General features: G+C 42.8%; 1 protein-coding gene across 2 annotated transcripts in view; it reads right to left on the bottom strand.

Annotated features, from left to right (window-relative positions):
- LOC146855188 (uncharacterized) overlaps nt 1-26244 on the bottom strand; it is a 1301788-nt gene that overhangs the window by 528411 nt on the left and 747133 nt on the right. For both annotated transcript variants that reach the window (XM_085650581.1, XM_085650582.1), the window contains exon 5: nt 18130-18236. In XM_085650581.1, coding sequence (XP_085506707.1) covers nt 18130-18236 — 107 coding nt within the window. The remainder of the gene's footprint in view (nt 1-18129; nt 18237-26244) is intronic.

Here is a 26244-nt window from a genome sequence, read left to right as displayed (position 1 = left end):
GGAGCCGGCATTCCTTTTGGGCAATGGGACCTGCTAATATGCAGCTTCCCTTGCCCAAAAGCAAATCCTCTTTGCTTCATTGAACCGAGAGCAGGTTTTCCTCCTCTCGCTTCAACGAAGCAACCAGGCTTTGCTATGACACTCTGTGAGACATGCTTCCACCCTTTCATAGCAAACAACAATGTCCCGCTGGGGAGGGGCGGTCTCCAGGGCCATCAAGGGCTCCAGCAGGGGAGCCGCACGGCCCCATCCCTCTATTTTCAAAACCCCAGAGCGGTGGTGTTCCCCGGGGTTTCGGGGAGCCCGTGAAGCCCCCCCTGCATATTTAATTAAAGTCCTGGGGGGTGGCGATCCCCGGGGTTTGGGGGGGCCTCGGACACCCCCAAAAAATTGCAAAACAAGCCTCGGGGAGGTGGCGATCCTCGGGACTGCGGAAGGGCCGTGTACCCTCCCGCACCTAATTTACAAAGCCCCCGGAAGGTGGCGGTCCACGGGGCTGCGCAGGCCCCGCAGGCCCCCGCAATATAATTATATCATTGCCCCCACAACTTGGCCCACCCGGGGGCTCATTTAAATAAAGAGGGGCAGCCCCCGCTTCATTTTAATTTATTTTTGTTTGCAGGGAATCGCGCACCCAGCGCGCATTCTAACGTTTTTATTTTTAAATAAAAAATAATTTTTGGGCCTGGGGGTCCTTGTGGGACCCCCGTGAGCAGAACTAGGGGGTCAGGGTGTTTCTAACCTGCCCACTTTTCTTCTCTTTCAATCTTTTTTCAACTGCTTTCTTGTGACTCAGTTCTACCGAGTCACAAGATTGCTTTCAACACTTCCTGGTTTGGAGTGTTGGCAACCAATCACAGTGAAACTTGTGCTCGTGGCAGCCAATCATAGTGAAGCGCGTGGTCGGGAGGGTGCGTGAACCCACCGCTGCCCCAGATATTGAAACTTTGCTTTTTTTTTATTTCTCTGCAACTACTGAACGGATTTACACCATTTAAAAAAAAAGTCTCTCTCTGAATCAAGCAATACCTTTCTGCCAAATTTGGTGTAATTCCGTTCTGCAGTTCGGGCTGTGGCCTTGGCTAAAGTTTCCTATGGGAAATTGATTTTTTGACTTTTATATTTTGAATTTCTCAACAACTACTGAACGGATTTACACCATTTAAAAAAAGGTTACTTTCTGAACCAACCTCTTCCTTTTTGCCAAATTTGGTGTAATTCCGTTCAGCAGTTCGGGCTGTAGCCTGTAATAAAATTTTCTAGGGAAATTAACATGGAGAAAACACTTTTTGGGACCCCCCTTTTTTCTCAGCCCCCGCTTGATGAATCACCGCCAAACTTTCAGGATAGGAGATGGCCTGAATAGACCTTTTTTCTTAGAATTTCGCAAACATTTGTCAAACGACACCAAAGTTATTAGCAAATCAAAAAATGCTTTTCCTATAGAAACTAGGTTCTAACTATAACTACCTACTGGTGACCGCCAGTAGGTTATATAGGTATATATATATATGTAAGCTCCCAAAGTTGCACCAGCAGCCAGGTCACTCGCAGGCGGGTGCTTTAGCGTGGCGGTGCCCCACGTAAAAATTGCAGCTCCCAAAACTCTCGTTTGTCACACAGAGTTAAGCACTCACAGGAGGGTTTCCGTATCGATTATTCTTTTATTTCGGCAGAAATCAAATAGCAAGACAGACGCGTTTCGAATAAATCTTCATCAGTGTCTCAATGACGAGACCGCGCGCCTACTTTAAATACACATTACGTCATGTATTGCGCGACAGCGTGAACAGATTCACGTAACAACAACAGAAACAAAAGATGGCTAAAGTCCCACTCTTTCCATTGCTCGTGGGGCGGCCATCTTAAAGTGATGGATTCACTCATCTTATGTCCATACAATATAAGTCTCTTAATCAAAGGAGCCATGATGAAAGCAATAATCATGTTAAAAATAGTTCATCAAATATTGCTGAACATTGAAATAAATTGTGGTCAACAATTCGTCATGTAGAAAGTATATAACATTCACATGCGGAAATCGGTATAACGCCATGTATTGGCCATAGCTCCCTGTTATATGAAGGAGACAGAGAATGGACAGAAAAAGGAAAAGGAGAGAGAAGAAAGGGGAAACAGGGAAAACAAGTGCGGGACAGACAACTGATAGAGAAGTGAAGAAGGTATAACATTTGTAAACATCACATGTAGGGATTTCAAACGGATTTCCAAGATTCATAATATCCATGCTATGAGATTGCAGGTGTCTCCAATGTTTTGGCTGGTCGAGGAGAGGCGTGCCAACCACTCATATTTGTACATTCTAGTTTGTGGCTTAATTCATAATCATTCAAGATATGTTGTTACCTGTGTTTATAGAACCAGAATCACTCCACAACAGGTGGCCTGTAGTATGCTCATCTGCCCAGGTGTACACTCAATTCTTCCCCACTGTTAAGACCGTGTGGGGCCTTTGTGTACAGATCTATAATGTAGCGGGATTCTAATCTACGTAATCTTTGGACCCTATCACCCCCCCTAATATTCGCGGGTACATGATCTAGACCAAAGTACTGTAGAAGGTCCCTATTGCTGTGGTGCATGGTGGCAAAATGCCTAGCTACAGGGTAATTTACATCATTCTTATTGATTGCGCGCTGGTGTTCCAAAATGCGCATTTTAACACTGTTGATAGTGCTGCCGATGTATTTGAGCCCACACGGGCAAATGAGACAATACACTACATGAGTGGTAGAGCAAGTGATAAATTTATCTATACGCCTTGGTTGCCTGACCCCTGGGATGTTGTATGTGAGAACTCTCTTACAGTTTTTACAGGCTCTGCACTTCCCACAAGGGAAGAATCCGTGCAGAGCCTTAAGAGTGCCTGTAGGTTGTGACAATGGTGATAAATGGCTCTGCACCAGTTTATCACGGAGTGATCTCGATTTCCGAAAAGTGATCATTGGTACTTTCGGAATATCCTTACCGATGACTGTGTCGGTTTGGAGGATATGCCAACTTTTTCTGAATATTCTCCTCAGTAGATTTGCGTCATCCGAGAAGGTGGTTATTAGACGGAATTTGCCATCATGCTCAGCTGTATTCCTGTTGACTGGTTTTTTATATGTCAATAGTTGTTTTCTGGGTATTTTTCTCACTTTGTTGAGTGTAGAGATCAAGTCTGCATAGTTATAGCCCCTAACTTGGAATCTTTTTATACTTTGAATTGCTGCTTTTTCAAAGTCAGCTTCTCTTGAGCAGTTCCGTTTCAGGCGGAGCAGCTCGCCATACGGGATACTGCGAATAAGTTTAGATGGATGATTACTGTGGGCGTGCAAGATAGAATTACCCGCAGTGGGCTTCCTATATAGCTCGGTTTCAAGGACACCCTCCCTGGCAAACACCTTCAGGTCCAAATAATTCACCGTTAGGGAACTGATCTCAAATGTGAACCTGAGATTGAGTTGATTATTGTTAAGCTCGGATATGAAAATCTGAGCCTCTTCTGGCGACCCCCCCATACCAAAAAGAGGTCGTCTATGTACCTGTGCCATGCTATCACATAGTTGGTCCATTTGCTCATACGGTTGCTAAGGGCGACCTGCTCCTCCCACCAGCCTACGAAAAGATTCGCATAGCTGGGGGCGAAGCAGGTCCCCATGGCAGTCCCGGATAACTGTCTATAGAGTTGTTCTTGGAATAGAAAAATATTATTGGACAGGCAAAATTGGATAAATTCCAAAAGCATGATGTTGTGCTCCGAAAATTTCAAAGGTCTTTTAGCTAAAAAGTGGGCTACTGCCTCCAGCCCTTGACTGTGTTCAATGCATGTGTACAGGCTAGTAATGTCCAAAGCAATTAATTGGTATGTAGGTTCCCACTTGATCTTATTGGTCTGCATGATAAAGTCAGTAGTGTCCTTGATGTATGATTTGAGCTTCAAAACCAGTGGAAAAAGGAAAGAGTCAATGTATACAGACATATTCTCGGTTAGGCTTCCTTTGGAGGAAACAATAGGCCTCCCAGGCGGATCGTTGGTGTTTTTGTGGATTTTTGGCAATTGGTAAAAAGTTGGTATGATAGGATCCAAATTGCGTAGGAAAAGAAATTCGTTTGTTCCCAACATGCCTCGGTTACGCCATTTCTCTAATAAATTGTGGTAATGTAAAATGCTTGAGTTATACTGTTCGATGTTGGTTGCTTCATAGAGCTTCACATCATTCAATTGGCAGTAGGCTTCGTGACAGTATTGTTCTCTTGTCAATAATACGATATTCCCTCCTTTGTCGGAGGGTTTACATACTATTTGTTCATCCTTTGATAGATCTTACAATATGGACCTTTGTTCTTCAGTGAGGTTATTACCTCGGTCTGTTCTACTGGAAACTTTCGTTCTAAACTCTAGGAGGTCCTGCACCACCGCATCGGAAAATGCGTCAATCGCATCGTATGGCATTTGCGGAATGAAGACAGAGGGGGGCTTGAAAATCGTAGCCGGTGTTGCTTGTTTTATACCCACTCGCTTGGCTCTAATTGCCACATCATCAGTCGGGGTGATAGCAGTTTCTTCCTCATTCCGTAGGGCCTCCAACATCTCGAGCATATCAAGATCACCAGTGGTCAGTAGATCAGTTCCTTGAAGTTGTCCTTGTTGTTGTAACTGTCTAGCTTCCCTCATAGTTGGTTTTAATTTGAAAAATTTGTGAAGTTTCATTTTCCGTGTAAACTTGAATAGGTCAATACGTGTTTGCGTATACTCCATGTGGTTGTTAGGGCAAAAAGAAAGTCCCAATTTGAGGGCGGACTCTTCCGCATTCGTTAGTACTCTGGGTGTCAGGTTCACGATGGTAAGATCATCGGCATCATTTACCATCTCCTGCCTCTGTTGTTCCGAGACCCACGTGTCGTGGTTTTGCCCCTTCCTCTTCCTCTTGCCCTTCCATCCGCTCCTTCTGGTCGGTCTTCGTTTTCGGGTGGTTTGCTCTTGCCACCTCTTAGCCAGGATTGGCGTATGAGATTGAACTCCTGGTGAAAAGGAGTCTTCGTGGGGACGCTAGAAGGGGCTGGTACTTCGTCTCCGGAGAGTTCACTCTCCGTGACCTCAGATTCCGACGTTTCAATTCTGCTTGTTGGTTCAGGAGGTTGCTTCTTATTCAATGCTCTACGGGGTTCGTCGAACTTTTTCGCGAAGGTGAGGATCCTCCCCTGTAGATAATCACGTTCATCACGGGCAAACTTCTCTTGTTTGCGTTGTCTGATTATTAATTCGTATTTTTTGAGTCGTTTTTTCATTTCTTCCCTTAGGGCTTCTTGTGTGCTAACGTCTGCATTATTGGAGAGATCCTTCTCAAGGATAGCTATCTCCGCTAGAGCTTTGTTTCTATCGCTCCAGGCAAATTTAACCAAAGTTGCCAACATTCCTTTGCATGACGTTGCCGTATACTCAGCCCATTCCTCCAGGAGTTGTGGATCCGGATTTTCGTAGGCGGGTACTGTGTATATGCGTAGTCCTCTTGGCACCCTGTCTACATCCATGTAGTTCTGGAGTGAGGTCGCCTCCCACCATTTCCTGATCTCTCTCTCACAGAGACTTTCAAGTTGGTTATACTGCATGCGCAAGGTGCTACGAGTGTTGGACCCACTTGGTATGTCATCGGGTCCAGTGGCACCTCTATCCGTGGTTGTTTTGAAAATGTCACGCGCTGCTTCATGGCGGTCTGCTTCGTCGAACATGTTCGTTGCATCTGCCAAGGGCAAAGCGTGCGCTCGCCCAATCGATACTACCCCTCCAAGCGCCTTATCCCGTATCAATGCTGTAAGCCAAGCACTCAACAGTAATTTATAATGACGGCGTCACGGCTTACCGGGTTTCGTTGTTATTCAAACGATCCGCGGACGCTGCTTGTGACGCAATCCCAGTTGAGTCATATATATATGTATATATCTATATCAAACGTCAACACGTCTACTACTCTGAATTATCCGCTGTGTAGAACTCATACAGCACCAAAGTAATAGGATTCTTTTTCATTTTGTTTTTTTCAATTCCTTACCGACAGTGCATAATAACATGGACAGTCGAGGCGTTTTGCCATTTGCCTTCTACAGGACCATAGAGTCCTGTTGTCTAGATTTTCCATTGAAAGTGCCCATAACCATAGTCAATTTCTTTCATCTTTAAAAGTAACTAGAGTGTGTACTATTTTATACAGAAATGTACCATGTCCACCTCGATTTTTTCTACATGTATCAACATTATATCTGTAAAGTACAAGAGAAAAAGGAACATCTTGCTATATATCCAAATGGGTGAACACTCTGCATTATTCTTTAAATTGGCAGAAGTATTTCCATTTTCTTACATTGCTTTCTGTTTTTTTGTTTTTCCACTGTGAGTTTTTCACATGCCTTTACAATACTTTTTGCATCAATTTCTGTGAAGTACTCCATATCAATCACTGCTCATTTTTTCAGGCAATTCAGGAAAGAAACAATATTGCACGTTCATAGTTCCTATCACAATTTCTCTTGAATGGAATTCCTACTTTGTGGAGAGATGCAAATAACTTTTTGTCTAGTGACTCAATGCTGGAGCCTACAAAAGAAGAAACAAAGGTACAAAGGGGAAATTCAGAAGAAAAAGAAGAAGATATACGAAAAGAAGATTGTCATCGTTCTTCCTAGGGTTTCAATCAATCAATCAGGGATTTGTAGAGCGCACTACTCACCCGTGAGGTTCTCAAGGCGCTTTGACCATAGGCACAAGAATTCAGCATGTTTCATGTATTTCACTTTTTCAGTTATTTAGAGTGCAAGTGCATTTAGCAGTTTTCTTTTATTTTCAAATAGTTACAAGAACACAGACAACTTATATATCCTCATCATTAGAACAATTCATTTTATGAATGTTATTTCCATAATTTCCACAAATTTATTTGATTTTTTCATTTTAAAGTGCAAATGCAATAATCATTTCTTTGTGCGGATTATGCCTCAAATTATGCCTAAATAGGTCCTAATGAGAGAAAAGTGCAAGTGCTTTAGCAGCTTAATTCAACTTCTTGAAATATCGTGCAAGTGCTACAATAGTTTTTTTAGTTCAAAAAAGTGCAAATGATTTGAAATCATCGTACTAATTAGGTTTTCTCAAAGTGCAAATGCAAACAATTTCACGAGTTGCCAATATGCTCATTCCACATAACTCTTCCTTCTTAAATTTCTTTCTATGTGATGCGTCCAACCACATCTCTGATAAATCTCCTTCTAATATAGCCACCATGCAACACATCTCCACTTTTTGTTCCATTACCGAACTATTTTCGTAAGTGCAAATGTATTAATCACTCTTGCATGCAAGGTAGTGCCTTCCAGTCTATAACCACTCTTTTGTGCAATATACTGCCTTTCAGACTGTGGCCCTACAATTATCATGATGGTGCAAAATAGCAGGTCTAACCTCCTCATTCTAAAAGATCTTGCTACATTTCTGTCCCCATAGCGCACATTTTTCTAGAGTAGCGCACATTTTTCTGCAGTATTACTTGAAATGTTCCATAAAGGAAATCCATTAAAGTGCAAATTCAATAAAAGCTATTATATATCAAGTCCTCCACTCCATCTAACAAGTACAGATAAAACATAAATCAAGATCCAGTCAGTCTGATATAACCATGCTTCCTTAGTTTCTAATCATTTCATATCTGAGTATCTTTGAGCCCAGGTCCAGGAGGGATCTCATAGTTGTACATATAATTTAGCATCTAAATTATGTCCCATGGATGTTCCTTTCCCCAATATTATAATCAATCTAGTCTCCATTGTTCTCAAGGTCAGTTGACAATCTCCTCCTCTGTCACTTTTCTTTACATGTTTAATACCAAAAATCGCAGATCTTTCAGCCTCGTGTTTTTCCCAGAAATGCTTCGATACTGCTTATGTGAGGTCCTGGTTCTTGATTGCTCTGAGATGTTGCAAGATTCTCAAACGTACTTTATTTACTGTGCTCCCCACATAATATTTACCACATGGGCATGTTAGAGGATACACAACAAATTCCGTGTTACAGGTAATATGTTCTCTGATCTTTTCCTTTTTGCCATTGTGCAATTTATAACTGGTTTTATTGATTCCATCTTCACAGGCTTTGTATTTTGTGCATCTCCAAAATCCTGGTATATATATTAACTACTGGCAGTCGCCAGTAGCTAGTTATACTTAGGACCTAGTTTCCATAGACTAAGTGTTTTTTTGTTTTTTTAATAACATTTATGCCGTTTGACGAATCTTCACAAACGGGTTTGGCACTCACTACAGCTGATGTTTTTAAAGTTTCAGGTTGAATCATCAAGCAGGAGCTGAGAAAAAGGCGGGTTCAAAAACATTTTTTCCCCATGCAATTTCCCATAAGGATTGTAGACATGACTACAGCCCAAACCGCTGGATGGAATTACACCACATTTAGCAGAAAGCTAGATCTTGGTCCAGAATTTTTTTTTTTTGTAATTTGTTGTAAATCAGGTCAGAACTTTTGGAGTTTTTATAGAAAAAAGATTTATAGATATCTAGGTATGCAGATCCACGGTGGCAGATTCAAGCACTAGCAATGCCATGATTAGCTGGCCGCAACCTGAGAGGAAAGTTATGGCCGCCATTTTATATATCAGGACACGGTCCCGGGCCTGAAAATAAAAGTGAAAAGTGATAGAAGGGGTCATGGTAGAGGTACCCTGGCTCCATGGGTGGGATAGAGGAGTCAGTGAGGGACCCCTGATGGTCAAGCTATCGACCAAAAACTTGTTTTTTACACTTGGGAGAATCCGCGGATGCATCGCGGTGCTCAACATGGCTACCTTGTGAATCAGTGACAGATCCGTGGATCCAGAGGCCAATGAAAAAAATTAGACCCACTCACACACTCTCTCACACTCCCATACTATTATTCACACACCCACTTATAGAGTCGCACAGCCACTTACACGACCACAAAACTGCTCCCACCCACTCACAGACCCATGCAGCCAATCACACACCCACTCACAGATCCATACTGCCACTCACACACCCACAAAGCCATTCACACACCCATTCAGAAACCCTTATAGCCACTCACACATCCACTCACCTTTCCAACTTGCAAAATAATACCGTGGATTGCAATGTAGCTTTTTACTGTTGAAAGTCTGTGACTCTGTGTATCATAGTCTTTACCACTGCAAGTAGCTTCTGTACACAAGGACCTACATTTATTGCTGTACATTGTATTCTGTCTTGCACTCTGAACCATAACTGCTTTCCTTCACCCCAAACCTAAAATAAATCATACCTCTTTACACTTGTAGGGAGGCTAGTGTTGGATTTGGATGTGCAAATAGGCTAGTAACAGAAGTGGAATCATATCATGGTAACACTTACACTATAATGTAATGGGGCATCAGTGATCTAGGCCCTACAGCTACACTGTAATAAGAAATGATTACCAAGGTGATCATGCACAAGTTTCTTCAGACTGTTTGGTGGATCTACTGAAGGAGCAGCAGTTCATTTATTACAGCACTGGTGTCTGGGTGAACTAAGACTGTTTAACAGGTTCAGAAAAGTGCCTTGTGTACAGGTGAGACTCCTCTGAAGAAGCCAGTCATTAAAAGGAGGCAGAGCCCTCTCTTGGAGTCATTCTTATCTTCACAATATGTCAAGTAGCTGTCTGGTACCTGAAGGACTGGTTTCCTTGGTGACTTTTCTAATATTCCTTTCCAGTGATTGTTAATAATGAACGCTGTAGATGGTCAGAATGCAGCTCCTTCCTGTCAATGCCACCCATTAACCAACAGTAAAACTGCAATTATTTCACAGTATCTGCAAGGCGGGCTCCAGAAGTGCCACATTGAAGAAATCCGCCAGGGAAGATGTCGAGTACATAGAAACACTGGGAACACTAAATTCCCTTTTGGCCAATATTAACAAATGAAAGCAGACAGGCCCAGTAACATCAACAGTCTGCTCAATGAGCAGGAGAAAACCCTGCTAAGAAAATTCCAACATATTCTGACACTCCATCCTGCAGTTATTCTGGCTGGTGACTTGACTGAGAAAAGTAGAGGGTTGTTAAGCAGAGACACCAGTGGTTGCTTATGAAACTCCTACAGATCATACATATAAATGCAATACACACAATCAACGTTATATTATAAATGCAGTGCTTTACGTAAACAAATCTAGAAACAAGGAGCAGCGGAGAACTTTGCAGAGGCCGATTTTTTGATCAGGAGTTTCTCGAACGTGAGGTACTGTACATAAAGCAGAATTGTGTTTTTAGAGTCAGGTTGAAACTAGATTATAGAAACCAGGCTGAGATGCCAAGGGAGACAGGAACATGATTGAAACTCTACAATGCACGTTTAGATTTTTCATTTTCACAATCCTCAAATATGTATAGTTTATGGGATAGGGTATCTCCTATTCTGAATATAAGGATATTGCAAGTCAGTGAGTATCACCCAGGCAATATAGAGAAAAGAAGCAGAAGGCTGAGTTCCTTTATAAGCTAATGGACCTCTAAGGTCACTTGAAATATCCTTTTAACATATGGCAAAGGGTGTTTTATTCCTGGCAATTGATGATCTCAACATTGCAGTTGATCAACAAAGCTGAACTCTTTGGTACCCAATTACAAGGGGTCCGGATTTAGATGTGGGGATACCACGTGCACTAAAGTAACATTTCTAGCCAGTATGCCTGCAGCTAAACCTGGCTATTACTAGTTAATCCCCAAAGAATGGAAAAAATCACGTGGACCCAATTTTTCTAGGTCAAATTTTGGAAAGTATTCAGATTTCATAAAACATGCAGATTAATGCTACTATTTACTACCTGAGATGTGCAGGTGTTAAACAGGGCAGAGTGGGTCAGTGCGAGGCCGGAAGTGGAAGTGGATGAGGAGGGTGGCAGGAGAAAGGGCAAGCTGTGGAATGGGAGCGGACAAGCCTTCGAAAGGGGTTGGTTGGAGTTCAGGGGTTGGACCAGGCTGCCCTTGTGGTTGGTCCTATCCTCATGCAATTTTACTGGCCCATGAAATAGGGTCTACGGTTCCTGCATCTGAGAAATCAGGTGTAGGACGTCTGTGTCATTTTGTAATTTGGTGAAGCAGTATCCGCGCTGGGTATGGCGCTTTGCCTGACTCATGATCGGGGGCCTAGATCGCTTGCTCTGCCACTTGAAAGAGACCACACAGTTGTAGATATGTAGAATAAATGCTTGTATCTGTCATGCAAAACTAAACAAAGTAATATGCAGCTTGATGTTTGTTGCAAACCATTTTATGAACAGCTTAGGGTAATTCACTTTCTTGAAAAAGACTGTAGCTCAGAATGTGTGGTCACATGCAGAGAGATTCCTACTTTTGTGGAGTGACATCTAACCAAGAAAGAAAGAAACATAGTGCCATAAATATCTCCTTTCTGCTAATTGCTGTTTATTTCAGGGTAATCTAGTTCCGAAGAGATCTGTAGAGACTTTATAGGCCCATTGTACTAAGACCATTCCCAAACCGGTATGTACAATTTGAACATGGACTTCTTTGTTAATGGAAATACAACCGTGTACTGATAAGTTACAAGGCAATTGCACTTTCGCGGAGGATGAGGGGGTTCAAAATGACCTGTATAATGACTATTAATTAGACAGCTATTGACAATCCCTGTGACTGGCTGCAAATTCAGGGATGTTGGCCTTCAAGGAACACCATGTATCAGTGGTTAATTAGTAAACAAAAAAAGACCAGCCCATTTCTCCTGTTGCTGCCGCCAAAGCTCAAATAGTAACCATGTAAGTGGGTAGAGTATGTGGCGTAATAGCCAGAGCTGCAGAGGTTCGAGTCTCGGCTGACGGTTCAACATCCTGTGATTCTGGACAAATCACTTAAACTTGCAGTGCCTACCATAAATGAATGGGTCCTTAACTGGTGCTCATGAAAAGTGCCGGTGTTGATGATTAAGTGCTGGTACTAAGTACCAGAAACCACAGACTCAAATTAAGCACTTCTGTGCACTAACTCACCCAAATGGCCTCTCCTGTAAGGGGGTAGGTATTGCCTTTGCTGACTCACTTATCAGTGATCACCCCCTTTGAGGTGTCAGTAACATTTCAATGGTAGCAATTGCATCCATTGATACACACAATCGTGAATGGAAAATAGGAGGGGATGACCTTTTCTCTCCCCTCCTAAGTGCACTTTGGACTGATTTGCAAAACTCTTGTCACGAGTCGGAAGGGCTTTGCTGGTTCACAAAAAGGGTTCATTGCATGGCCCAACACCATGTTGCTGTCGCAAATCCACTGATTCGTAAATCGCTGGTTTCGCCGTCAAAGTGTTTTAGTGAATCTACCCCCAATATTTCTCACGTTATTGTTTAAAGAACAAACGTACCTTTCACAGTAATAATTATATTGTTGACTTTGCTTTCAGGAAGTCGATGATTATTATTATATAGAATAGCCATACGTCTGTGCGACTACAATGGTTTCATCACTCTGAAAGAAATCTCCAGGATGCTGCACGTGTTTGGTTCATTGAAAGGAGGTTTTTATGTTACTTTGCGCATTTTGGCTCGACATGTATTTCATTTCCCCAGTATTTGTACATGGTGTCCCCATCTGGCAGGTGTTTCACCCTGTAAGCAGGTTGATCGTGGGCACACGGCTTTATCAAGGCTGAAAATCATTAGTGTAAAACAGTACGAGGTCAAATATGTACAATGTTTAATAATGTTTAAAGTGTGATTATGTGGCACAGCAACTCGAGACACTGCACATTCTATACTGATCAAAGACATAATGTGAAGTGCAAAACAAAGTGCATACTGGTGTCCTAGATCATTGTTAACAGTGACGTGGTTATTACTTTTAAACCTTAATTAAAGTGTCAAATTTGGGTTGAAAGATCGGAGTGGAAAAATGAATGTGTGGGTAAAGGAACTCAGAACCACACCATAGGGTGAGTTCTACAGGGAGAACTTGGAAGGTTTCTCTATTCGTTCTTCTAGGTCTTCTAGGTGCTTTATGTCTTACCAAGATTAATTAAGATTGAACTTCAGTGATCAGCTAAGGAGAGTGATGAAAGCATGTCTCATAGTGCGGGGGCAAATGTTAATTGCAAGGGCCCAGGTCAGAAGGTGTCATTGGATGCTGTGTAACCCGGGCATGTGGCAGTTTTTATCTCTGATATATTCTCGTTATTTGTGCTATGTCTTCTAGACGTGTTCTCATTTAACATCATTCACATTTTCATAAACATTTGTATTCTTATTTTTGAACTTTTTAAAATTGTCTGTTGGTATGATACTCTGGCCCTGTAGCAATTGGTTAAAAACCCTAGGTCTGCTAATTTTGGTAACTCTTATGGGGTTGATTTGAGAAGGTAATTTACACGTTTGAGTAATATACACTTTGAAGTAAATTTACTACTTTTTGACTATTTACAAAATTAGTGTGAAAAATGACTGCAAAAGCATAACTCACATGTCTCCACCAGTGCTTAATATGCAATAATGTAAGCACCAGGGCTGATATATATCTCACCTTGGTTAACGACACCACATGACAGAGACTTTGGTCAGTCGACTTCGACTAACAACAGCCAGCCACTTCTGAGCAAAAGTAGGTGGCACTGGCATAAGAGTGGTAATGGTGGATAAAGGAAGGGGCAGGTAGAGTAGGGAATTTTTTAATTAAAGTTTAGTGGCGGGAGTCGGGGGGGAGCGGGATTAGTCGAGGAATGACAGAGTTGAGGATAGGAGGTGTTCGGTAAAGGTTCGGTTAATAATAAACATAACTTTCTCAGAACCTTACAGAACGTCAAACATCGTCATCCCCCCTTCATATTGTTGGAAATCATTATTTGTTGTGCAAATAAGCTGAATTTGTAAAAAAATATCTTCATCAACAGAAAGATATAGAAACTCGCATGTGTATTTGGGAGGCAGCTCAGCTCTCCAGAAAGATCAAAGTTATACTATTTACTTCTCTGTCAGGCCATAAATTCCAGCGTTTTTAATATAGGTCACAGGACTATTACTGGCGTTGTAACTTGGCCAAACTTTTGACCAGTGTATTTCTGGTCAGAATCTTATATCCTTCAACTTGACTTTGGTGGTGGTCAGGCCGTGTCGTCGTAAAGGGTTCACAGTTGGCCAAACTCGTGGGTTGCACTCTGGAAAAATCTTACCTTGTCACTTTTGTCACAAAATCGGTCACAGTTTATTTTGTAAACACTTGAAGACCCGGCTGTTTACAAAGTAAGGGGCATATTATCAAGACAGGCGAGACAATTATCACCTTTTTAGCGGCAGAAAACTGCCGCTAAAACGGCGATAATGGGCTTGATAATATGCTCTATGGAATTCCAATTGAAGCCCATGTTAGATGTCTTTCACATCTAACATGGGCTTCAATTATCGCAGTTTTAGCGGCAGTTTTCTGCCGCTAAAACGACGTTAATTTTATCGCCTATCTTGATAATATGCCCCATAGTTGTTAATTTTTGTGGCTGTAGTAGTTTAGTTTTTAGTGCCAGACGATGCCATAACATTATTTATTGTGTCTGTTTTGTCAAGAGAAATATATAAAATACAATTAAAATAAAACCCTTGGTCTTGCACATGCTGTGGAGCTGCCCTGGGTTGAGCACCTATTGGAGAGAGGTCAATGGGCTGCTGCAGGGGAGTGTGGGTCGCAATACCCCATTAGACTGGCCCGAACACATTTTACACCACTTTAAAAGATCGCCCAAAGACAAGGTAACGTCCCGATTTCTGGACCTGGGGCTTGTAGTAGCAAAACGCCTCATCACCAGGAGATGGAAGGCACATGACTCACCACACACACGGGTATGGAGCTCCTCATTCCAGGCATGGGCTAGAGCGGAGGGGACGGCCATCCGCAGGGCAGAAACCCTGGGGATGCGGAAGGAACCTATGGCGGATCGGTGGGAGCAGTTGCTTGCTGAGCTCCGGCGCTTGGAAGGGGAGGGTCACACGGGCCACATGGGGATGGTTGGAAATGCCTGCGCGAGCGACGGCGTACTACCAGCTGCCCCATAACCCCTACTGCCTCTGACCTGCGGGTAGGGGCGTCTGCGAACACATGGGGATGGCTGCAACCATGGGGGTTGGGGGGGTGATCCCGGGAGTGGAGGGGGGGGAGTCGAGGGTAGGACAAGGGGGGGAGCACTCTATGTGTACAACTGTTCACGCTGCCACTGTTATGAGTTCTTCTTTTGAATTGTTAGTGACTCATCTGTTCTCAACACCTCAGTTGTGTGGGCGACATAAGTTTGCATGTATGGCTAAGTGGCTGGTATATGGTGGCTGCTGCCCCTCTTTAAGAGACAACACCAGAACTGATGAGGTAAATGCAGCCGGCTCCTGGGCGGGTGGCGGTTGGCACATTACTCGACTGCAGGTGATATTCAATTGACTAGGCCGGGCACGGATCAGCAACCCGCATATGTCCATGAACTTCTGTGTGTAATGTATCCTGCCGAACCATGTATTCTTTTACTAAACCTTAAAAGCAATAAAAACAGATTTGCAAAAAAAATAAAATAAAACCCTTGGTCAAAAAAGCTTAAACTACACTGAATTGCTACATTCTTCACGAGAAAAGTGTCAAATGCCTTCCATTTTTTTTGTGCTTTATTTAAAGTTGAAAGGACACGGAATTCAAAAGTTTGAGGAAAAAAAGAAACATTTAGCAGAGGTTTGAAATGAGGAAAGGGAGACTGTCAGAATTACAGCGAATCTATGGCAACATTTTCTGTTTATTGACCCAGACTCACGGTTTACCTCTGCTGGTCTGCGTGTGCGTGTGTGTGTTTTTGCAGGTTTTTATATGGCGCGAACCCTATTGGAGCGATTTACACGAGCACAGTGCCTGCACGAGCACCAGTTACATTACACAGGTCTGATGATGCTGCTGTTTTTATGAGTTTTTCTGTCTGGTGGGAAGATTATGGCTTCCCCAAATTGGCATGTGCATGATGATGACGTGGTACCTGGCCAATCAGTTGTCACGAATGGCCTGCTCGATGGGGGGAGGCAGGGCGAGTGAGAAACGGCTTTCGTTGGATGCGAAATGGCTTGCATTTTACTGCTTGCATTTGGAAGTAATAAAAACACCGGTTTGCTGAAAGCAGCCGCTTCCAAACGCTAGTAGTAATATTCAAGCTAGTAATCGGTATAAACTAAAACTAACAAAACATACAGGGCCTGGTAACAAATTCCAATCCATGGATGGCACAACGTGTAGTTGTGTTATGCGTCATCATCATTATACAAGGCATAAACTGAATTACAGTGAGCTAAGACAAGTTGCATCTTTACATGCAGTCATTGTAAGGCGAATCCACCTGGGACTCTCTAGTCTCTATGCATCTACTATGCTCCTACAGAGCCTCCTCCCTCATCTCCCCATAGCCCCCTCTCACATGCATTTATTTTTGTATATAGTGCAGTGTAGTGTAGGGTTTCAGAGCCCTTTACATCTCACACACACACACATTATACAGAGACAATGACATACATGTGTAAATCATTGCATAGGGAAAGTTAAATAAAACAAAGAGGACCACATGGTGCAGGTGTCACATACATAATACATAATGGTAGGCAGTATAGTTTAAGACTGACTGTTTTGTCTGGAGCTGCACAAACGTATAATTTAAAACCAGCTGTAACACCTTGGTTGGGTCGACCTTACAAACAAGAATTAATTTCTAGCCAAATGAACCCTTTTTAGCAACATTAGGATACTGAATGACTGGAGAAAAAATCACAATGCTCTAACCTATGCCTTGCAATTTGTATGCAGCTCTCTGATGACAGTTACTAGCCCTCTCCACTATGTTAGGTTTGTAACTTTTAAACTGCAAGTAACAAAATCATGACTCTGACAAAAGCAGTAACCTACTGCACTATTTACATTATATGCACTTTTGTGATCTGCGCGGTACATGTTCTTTGCAGCAGGCATATTAACTCTCTGCACATTACTACCATTGCCTTGGGCTCAGTTCCAGAATGGGGAAGTGTGATGTAATAACTACACTTTCACAATTGCTTTAGTAACCTTCTTGCATTCTCAGATTTGTTCGAAAATTTACCATTTGCCCAATTTTTAAAACTTTTCTTGGGGGGAGAACCTCCCCGAACTCACCTTATGTCACTCAGGCTCACTTGCTGCACCCACTTGCTGTGGTGCACTCGGGCGTCACTTTTACGGCTACAACTTTCAAATGTCACCAGCCACCACTGCACTACCCACTGTCCCAGACAGAACTGCCAAATTTCCACCATGAAGCAACAAAAACATTACAATTTGACTATTCCAGGTCACTTAGCGCTGTACATTTGACTCGACCCACTGCTTTTTTTTTAAAGTATATAAAATATGCAGCTTATGAGCTCTGATAAAAGAAAAATAGAGAGGTATCGCCACCATGTGGTAGACTGGCAGAAATAAGTGCCAGTTTACAAATAAATGCCTATGCTAAACACTGACAAACACCAGCACAAATCAAGCACTGGTCACACCAAATTGAAGAGCCTAAGCTCTACACACTTTTGAGTAATTTATTCTAAAAGTGTCTCTCTTCCCAGAAATAATGACATAGAAGTAAACAGTAGTAGAAGATGAAAGAAAGCTATCAATCAGCAGAAGAAACCAAGACAAAGCTCATTATCTGGTAAAAAGGATTTCCTTTTATACACCATTTATTCTTTCAGTAGATCAGTAATCATTAATATACAGTGAAATGATTGGCACTGCCACTTCTAAACCATTATTATTATTAGTAGTAGTAGTAGTAGCTGTATTAGTAACAAAAATAATAATCATAATAATAATAATATAGCAATACTACCAATAATTAAAGCAACAACAATATATTATCCTTATTCTTCTCAACAATAATAATAATAATAATAGCAACGAAACAACAATACAATAATATTAACATTTTAAAAAAAATATATAAAATCAATGCTATGACAACATATCAGACTGCACCTTCTGCGGTATTCTTTATAAGGTGATGCAACTCATTATGGCACATTTTAATAATACATTTGTGTCTACCGTGCTGTACTGATGTCCTGGTCCTCATCTTCACTTATGTCTTCACTTTCGCTCAGAGCAAGATCTGCCTTGACTTCATCCAAAAGTCTTGAAAGATCACTGGTCTTCTAACACAGAAAGAAATATAAGAAATTCAAATAAAATATTTCGGATAGGTAAGAAAAAACATTCATGCTTGTGGTTTAAAATGAACAAAAACATCCTAAGCATGTCTTTTCATAATGCATTTTCAAATAAATTTTAGATAATAGAAATCCTAGGTTACTTTTCAGTCATTGTCTCATGAAAAATTAAGATGGTTCTTTTATATTCTCGTCATAGGCTTTATACTGATAAATGCATACATACCCCCTGACTGAAGACTTTGAATAATGTCCTGCAATAGCTGTGCTTTATTGACCCTGATCCCATTTCTGTTTCTTTTTACCTCCAACGTCCATGTCTCCCTGTCATTGTGTCTATGTCGTCCAGTCGGGGGGGGAGAGAGAGAGAGAGAGAGTGTGTGTGTGTGTGTGTGTGTGTGTGTGTGTGTGTGTGTGTGTGTGTGTGTGTGTGTGTGTGTGTGTGTGTGTGTGTGTGTGTGTGTGTGTGTGTGTGTGTGTGTGTGTGTGTGTGTGTGTGTGTGTGTGTGTGTGTGTGTGTGTGTGTGTGTGTGTGTGTGTGTGTGTGTGTGTGTGTGTGTGTGTGTGTGTGTGTGTGTGTGTGTGTGTGTGTGTGTGTGTGTGTGTGTGTGTGTGTGTGTGTGTGTGTGTGTGTGTGTGTGTGTGTGTGTGTGTGTGTGTGTGTGTGTGTGTGTGTGTGTGTGTGTGTGTGTGTGTGTGTGTGTGTGTGTGTGTGTGTGTGTGTGTGTGTGTGTGTGTGTGTGTGTGTGTGTGTGTGTGTGTGTGTGTGTGTGTGTGTGTGTGTGTGTGTGTGTGTGTGTGTGTGTGTGTGTGTGTGTGTCCGTCAGTTCTCTCTCTCTCTCTCCACCGGAAGTGGCTTGTGAACTTTGAAAGAGAATGGGCATACAATAAATACCCACCTTCAACTGAAGTAGCTAGCACAGCAGGAAAGCTCAAACATGCCCCTGGGAAGATTGGAGGGAAGGGGTGGGTTTTGCTTGAGTAAAACTGGTGAGGAATCGGGGCCAACTGGTGCATTTTACAGCACATTTTCCACATGAACAGACTCAAACACATGGGGTTCTAAATAGGCATCAATTAAATATTCCAATACTTTAATGTTGTGGTAATCAAGCTTTACCCTTGCTAGGGGCTGTTGGGGGTTCGTCCTCTGAAAACAAACATTTGAAAAAAAAGGTAGAAAGCCAATGCATTTTGAAGCATATTTACCTAACAACTGGCTACTTGGGTAAGCAATTCATGTGGCCTATACTTTTCAAGATGTATAAGGCATCTGTCCTAAGTTCTAGAGTCCATTTCCTTTCATCTATCTACCCTGCTTATTCTAAGTTGATTTTCAGTGAAATATCTATTTAGAGAGCGTATGGTAGAAAGATCAAAACCTACACATATCACACAATAATGGGCTATTCACAGAATAGCTAGACATATTGTGCAGGCTCATACCACAGAGCTACTACTCAATTTACAGAAATCTTACAGGAGCAGAAAGCAGACATGCTACACCAGTGTTACATCCTGAAGCATGAGTCAACAGTTATAATAATGTTACAGCAATATTTATAAATAAAGATGATGAAGGGGAACATGGCTGCCTGCTAGGAAGCCGGCCGTGAGCTGCTCTCCACCAACCGTTCAACCATGGAGCCCCACTGATTCTAGGCATGACGATGGGCTAGCGCAGACACCCGCTTTTATGTTGTAGATGTGCGTCCGTCTGCTTCTCAGACCCCCCCACTGCATGTATCACACCTGTATGAGCCTGTGCTGAGTTCGTCTGCCTATGGAGGGGTTATCTTTACGTCTCCTTTTCTCTAATTGTTCTTTGTTTTCCTTATGCGGCCCCTACTCTGCTGTGTGCCGTTATCGCTTTCGTTAGGCTGCGAGGTGTTCACACTATCTGTTCCATTCGCCTCGCTAGTCCTAATAAGCACTCTGCTTCTGTACTCCGTATACTGGTTTAACATCCTCCTACCTCCTGCCACGCTGAGGCGTTTATCCGCAAAACTGCCTGCAGTTGCCTCTTCTCCCCTATCTTGTTTGGATGTGTGTGGGCTTGGGCAGCGGCTTGGCGTTTTTCAGGGCTGCTAGCATGCTCGGTGAGTCCAGAGCAGCACGTCGCACCCTGCTCCGACCTGCCGAATCAGCCTCTTGCCCCAGGGTCAGTCCTGGCAGAGTCAGCACACGCTGCTTCCTGGAGGAGCCCCAGGGAGGCAGCTGGAAGTTTGCTGATTGCGCTTTGCCTGTCCTGGAGGCTCAGGAAGGAGATCCATCTAAAGACTGCCAGTTCAAGGGCTTAAACCAGGTAAAAGAGGGTAGATTGAAGCATGGTACGGACTCTATGTATATGGAGTTAATATTTCAACCACCTGTGGGTAAAAAGCAGGTCTCTAAGGGGAGTGAACTATTAGCACAGCATAAGGCACTCTCTTCTCTATCCACCAACTCCATCCCTGATAGTGAGGCATTACTTGGTAAAAGGTATACATTGAGATCTAGCACTTTTCTTGGAAGGGAATCTACCTCCCAACTAGATCTGCAACCTAGACAACCTCCAGGGACTGCACTGAGTAAACATAACAATAGAAACCCTCCAGCGAAGCTAGGGAAGGGAATATATGTCGTTACTACACATTCCGTTGCAACGCATGCCTTTACCACGCATGCGTTACAACGAAATGTTTTTTCTTCACACTGCCCTTACCTCGATCTTGCCTTTACCCCGCTTTTTCGTTTTTGAGGGGAGAACCCCCCAAGTCCCCTATCTTCTTTTTTTACCCTTTTTCTTAGGTCTTCGCCGACACTAACGAAGGACTGACGCTTTTTTTTTCGACCAGGAAGACGTTTTTCCGTGATGACGTTGCTTGCGTGCTAAAGACGTCGTTGAAGCAATACGCGTTGTGAAGACGTTTACGAGGTAAGTGTACCGTTGTAAACGTAACGCGTAGAAAATGCTTCGTGGTAAAGGCTGTTTCCCTAGGGAAGGTCACCCCTTTAAAAGAGAGAAAGAAGAGATAAGCCCCAGTACCTCTGAGAGTGACTCCCTCACTTAGGTCTTACTTCAAACTGAACCCGCAGTGCAATGTGGAATCTACAGAGCAGGCAGTAGCCCCGTCAGGAAATTCCCTGTCACTACATCCAGCCATACCCACTCTAAATAGATTTTCGGTCCTAAGTGACCCTGCTTCGGTATCTGGAACTTGAGGGTTGGAGGGGGGAGACTAGACACCAAGTACACTTTTAGAGGGGGCCCCCAAGCTTACTCCAGGCCTGGACTCGGTACAAGGGATGTTGAGCCAGCTGTCGTTAGAGATCAAGGAGCCTTTCTCAACCTCAGAAACCAATCAGAAGAGAATCCAGGACATGTGGAGCAGCCTGGAGGAAAATATCTCAGCATTGGCACAGCGCATGGATGAGCTGGAGAATAAGGTGGGAGAGCTGAAGTCAGATGTGAAAGATAATACCCAGAAAGTGGTCAGGCTTAAGTTGAGGGAGAGGGATCTATCTGACAGGTTAGAAAGGCTAGAAAACAACTCCAAAAGAAATAACATCAGGATTCTTGACATAAAGGAGGGGTTGGAAGGGGATAACGTTAAAGCTTTCATCATAGATATCCTGACTGAAGCCTTCCTGCAATTTGCTTCCTCTTCAGTTTGGGAAGCAGAAATCCAACGGGTGCATCGGGACCCTTTCAAACTCAACCCTGGTCGGAAGAAGCCAAGGAAAATTCTGGTATATATACAATCATTCCCCCTTAAGGAACAACTACTGGGGGCGGCCCTTAAACAAAAGATCACCCAGGTACAGGACGTATCATTTAAAATAAGGTTGGGCATTTCACGCGTGACAGACAGAAGGTGGGAGCTGGGTAAGCGGATTGACCCTTTGAAGGAAATGGGTGCCCAAGTGCAGCTATGGTTTCCTGCTTTCCTCAAAGTGATGTGGGCCAACAAGATGTACAATTTTCGATCCCCAGAGGAGGTAGACAATTTTCTGGCACATAATAAGCCTTCAGCAAGCTAAAATGATTTACTCTCCATACCGTGGGAGATTAGTGCTTCGTTGTATGGGACTAGTTTGTGGGTTGGCGGATAGCAGCTCGAATTGGCATTCACCAATAGGTGGTCAGGGAGGGTTCCCAGGGGAGGGGGTGGGGGGGTTGGTCGATGCACGAGTGGTGGTGGGGATCATTCAGAAAAATAGGGAACAAAACAAAAAAAGTGTCCTCATTTTATACAAACTTTTTTTTAATGTATGCAGCTTGACCTGAGGAACATGATGACCGGGGATAGAGCGGGTCTTATGGGAGGGGACTGTTTAGAAATTTTGTGTTGGAATGTCAATGGCCTGCGGGTCAAAAGAAGACAGCGCCTGGTCCTTCAGTATTTGAAGGACAGCCCAGCTAGGATTCTCATGCTTCAGAGATGCATTTGTTACAGTCTGAATGTATGGTACTGTTTGATAGACAAAGGAGGGTGGATAAGGTCGTAGCCACAGACCAACAATGCTGCTCTAAAGGAGTTGCTATAATATTCAAATCAAACTCCAGAGTAGAGTTGAGCAAATCACAAACAGACGAGAAAGGACGTTGGGTGGTAGTGGAAATTAGGAGTTGTGCTACTTTTTACACGTTGGCCAGTTATTATGGCCCAATCGAAGGCTATCTCACACCCTTGAATAGTCTTTGCCTTTCCCTGGCTGATTTTGAAGCTCCTCTGATATTCTACGGGGATTTTAATGTCCTTCTAAATAATAGGCTCGACAGATCCTTTCCCCGTACCCAAATTGCTGCACCACGGGTCAAAGCCCATCTTCTCGCTATGCTAAGAAATTTAAACATATGTGATGTATGGCAGAAGAAAAAGGGTGATGCCAGGGACTATTCTTTTTTCAGTTTAAAAAACGGCCATTACTCAAGGATCAATTATATTTTTATGGAGCTCTCAGAAATAGGGAAAGTAAGGACACCTTTCTGACCATGGAGCAATAGCTTTAAATGTAGAGCTCCACTCAAGGTCTCCACCCAGAAGGTGGATCTTGAATAGGAGGCTTCTTCTGCAACCACATATTACGGACAAGATAAAGAGGAAGACGGCTATCTTTCAATCAAAATTTAGACTCTGCGCCTCATCAAGTAGTATGGGACTCTTTCAAGGCCTGTTTGAGAGGGATTTTGAAGGGTGCCGCTGCGGGCCGGGGCATATCTGAATAAAGAGAGATTACTGCGTTAAAGGAGCAGTTAACAGCGGCCGAAGCAGCCTTTAAGGCCGGGCATGTTTGTGGTGTGGTAAAAGAAAGCTTAGTGGGGAAGGTTGAAGACCTGCAGTGGAAATTTAGATTTAAGACTGAAGAAATTATGTTGCAGAAACGGGAAGTCAGTAAAATGAGGGACTTTGATCAGGGAGAGAATTGTGGCAAACTACTCCCAATGAAGAGTAGAATAGATAGATACCATAATTATATCAGTAAGATTAAACTGGGTTATGGTGTTCAGTATGTTAAGGATAAAGATGACATTGAGCTGGCTTTTACTAAATTCTTCCAGGACTTGTACCGGGAGGATTTAGTGGTAGACGAAGGCGCCCTAGATCAGTTGCTCTCTTGGAAACAGCTTCCAAAGCTGAGTTTAGATAGCCCAATAGCAAAAAACAATAATAGCAAAAAACAATGTCTCAACAGGAAAAATGAATAAAGGGACCAATCAATACATGATTCAATCAAGGGAAGGGCAAAATTAAGAGAGATCCAAGGTAGAGAAGGAACAGATTTAATAATTAGATACACAAAAGGTATATACAATTCAAAATAACCATAACTAACACATATGCACTGACAAAAAAGTGAAAAAGTGAACGGCGCAGTGACAAAAAGTGTGGAAGTGACAACACGATACGGCGAAATGATTTAAATAAATTCAAGGTCAAGGAGAGTTATATACAATGGGTAATTTACATATAAACATGAAGGTCTCACAGGACCCTGTAGTTAGCCGTAAATAATGTTGTCTGGTCGACGACGTTTCAACCTCCATAAGTTGAGGTCATCATCAGGACTATGGTTATTGCAATATTCTAAATACCTGTGTCCGTGGTCAAAAACCACTTCAAAGTTAATTGCAGGGAATGGTGGATCAATTATATAAGGTCCGTCACATTTAGAGGGGGATCATCAATTGTCTGTGGCTGACAACAGAGAAAGGTTCTCAGAACTTGGGGACGTCTCCATTGCTTGGACGCCGAGGCCCCTTCTCGGACTAATCCCGATGTTTGGTAACTTGACGAAACTACTCCAAGCCCCGAGGACTGATCCCGTTGTTTCGCAATTAACCCGCCTACCCCAAGTTCTGAGAACCTATCCCGTTGTTTGGCAGTTTACGATTCTACTCTAAGTCCATTTTCTAATATTGCGGAATTAACTACCGCTGGATGCCTTTTCGTTATTTAACATAATGCCCCTATTGATGGCTGCCCTTTAAACACAACCAGGACAAATTTATCATTCCCATTGGCCTTCATTTCTCTGTTGTCAGCCACAGACAATTGATGATCCCCCTCTAAATGTGACGGACCTTATATAACTGGGTTAACGGGCTTGCTCCTGTTTTTCTTGTATAATTATAGAGTTTAGATAGCCCAGCATTGCTCACCCATGATATAACAGGGAGCGAAATCCTCACTCCCCTTAATAAAATCAAGAAAGGGAAAGCTGCTGGGCCAGATGCGATCCCTAACAAAATCTATGTGTTACTGGCAGATGAAGTTATCCCTATTTGGTTGAAGCTGTTTAATGAAATTCTGACAGGCACATTCCCTTTACCAGACTTGTGGAGTGAGGCTGTTATTACATTAATCTTATATCCCAGGAAGAATCCTATACAATGCCAGTCTTATCAGCCAATATCACTATTGAACTGCGACTATAAGATCTTTGCTGGGGTACTAAATGCCCGTCTTTGTAAGATCACGGGGCCGATAATTCACGAAGACCAGAAGAGCTTCTTCCCAGGGAGGCAGATGAAGGATCTGGTTCTCACTCTAATTGGCTAAATAAATCTGGCAAGGCGCATGGTGCTCCGCTTTCAATCATCACCCTAGATGCAGCAAAAACCTTCGATAAAGTTAACTGGCATTGCCTAAATAGAGTATTGATGGCTTTTGGTTTCGATGAGACCTTCAGAGAGGTCCTTAATGAAATCTATAAATCTTCCCGTGCCCAGATTGCGGTTAATGGCAATCTCACAGCACCTGTGTTAATAGAGCGTGGCACAAGACAAGGTTGCACTCTATCACCTATTCTCTTTGATTTATACATCGAGCCTTTGGCTCAATGTTTAAGGCAAAATAAAAGGATCTATTCTTTTGTCGCAAATGGTTTCACAAGGAAGCAAGCCCTGTATGCCGACAATTTGATTATATTGTCGTCCAATGTCAACCAAACCCTACCAGAATTATTTACTGTAGTGCAGGCTTTCGGTAAACTGTCTGGGTATGAGGTTAATAATGACAAGACCGAAGTAATGGCTTGGAACGTGGCAGTTCAGGGGGTACGGCTATCTAAGGAGATACGATATCTTGGTGTAACCATAATACAGGAGCTAAGAGAAATCCCTAAAGTAAACCTACTTAGAGTCTCCAAGGAGGTTGATGCACTTCTGAAAAGATGGCAGAATCTCCAGCTTACACACTTTGGGCCTTTTAGCTAAAATCCAGGGATGGATCTCTGCTTTCATATGGGCAGGCAAGGGGATCAGGCTGTCTTGGAAGAAGCTAAGACATAAGCTTTCGCATGGCGTCCTGGGCCTACCTGACCTCTAGCTGTACTTTTGGGCATATCAACTGAAGAACTGCAGGATGTTACTTCTCAGGCCAGACAACACTTTGATTGGCTGCATGTTCAAGGCTATGCTGATGGACAGCCCTGAGGAGGGTTTTATGTACAAATTTAGTACCCCTAAATACTTTAAAAAAAAGTCCAGCTGAAGGTCTTATATGCT

Source organism: Triturus cristatus, chromosome 4_1, assembly GCF_964204655.1.
Source record: "Triturus cristatus chromosome 4_1, aTriCri1.1, whole genome shotgun sequence".
NCBI classification, from domain to species: Eukaryota; Metazoa; Chordata; class Amphibia; order Caudata; family Salamandridae; genus Triturus; species Triturus cristatus.
The sequence above is the reverse complement of the archived record's forward strand: the minus strand, read 5'-3'. Positions and strand labels throughout refer to the sequence as shown.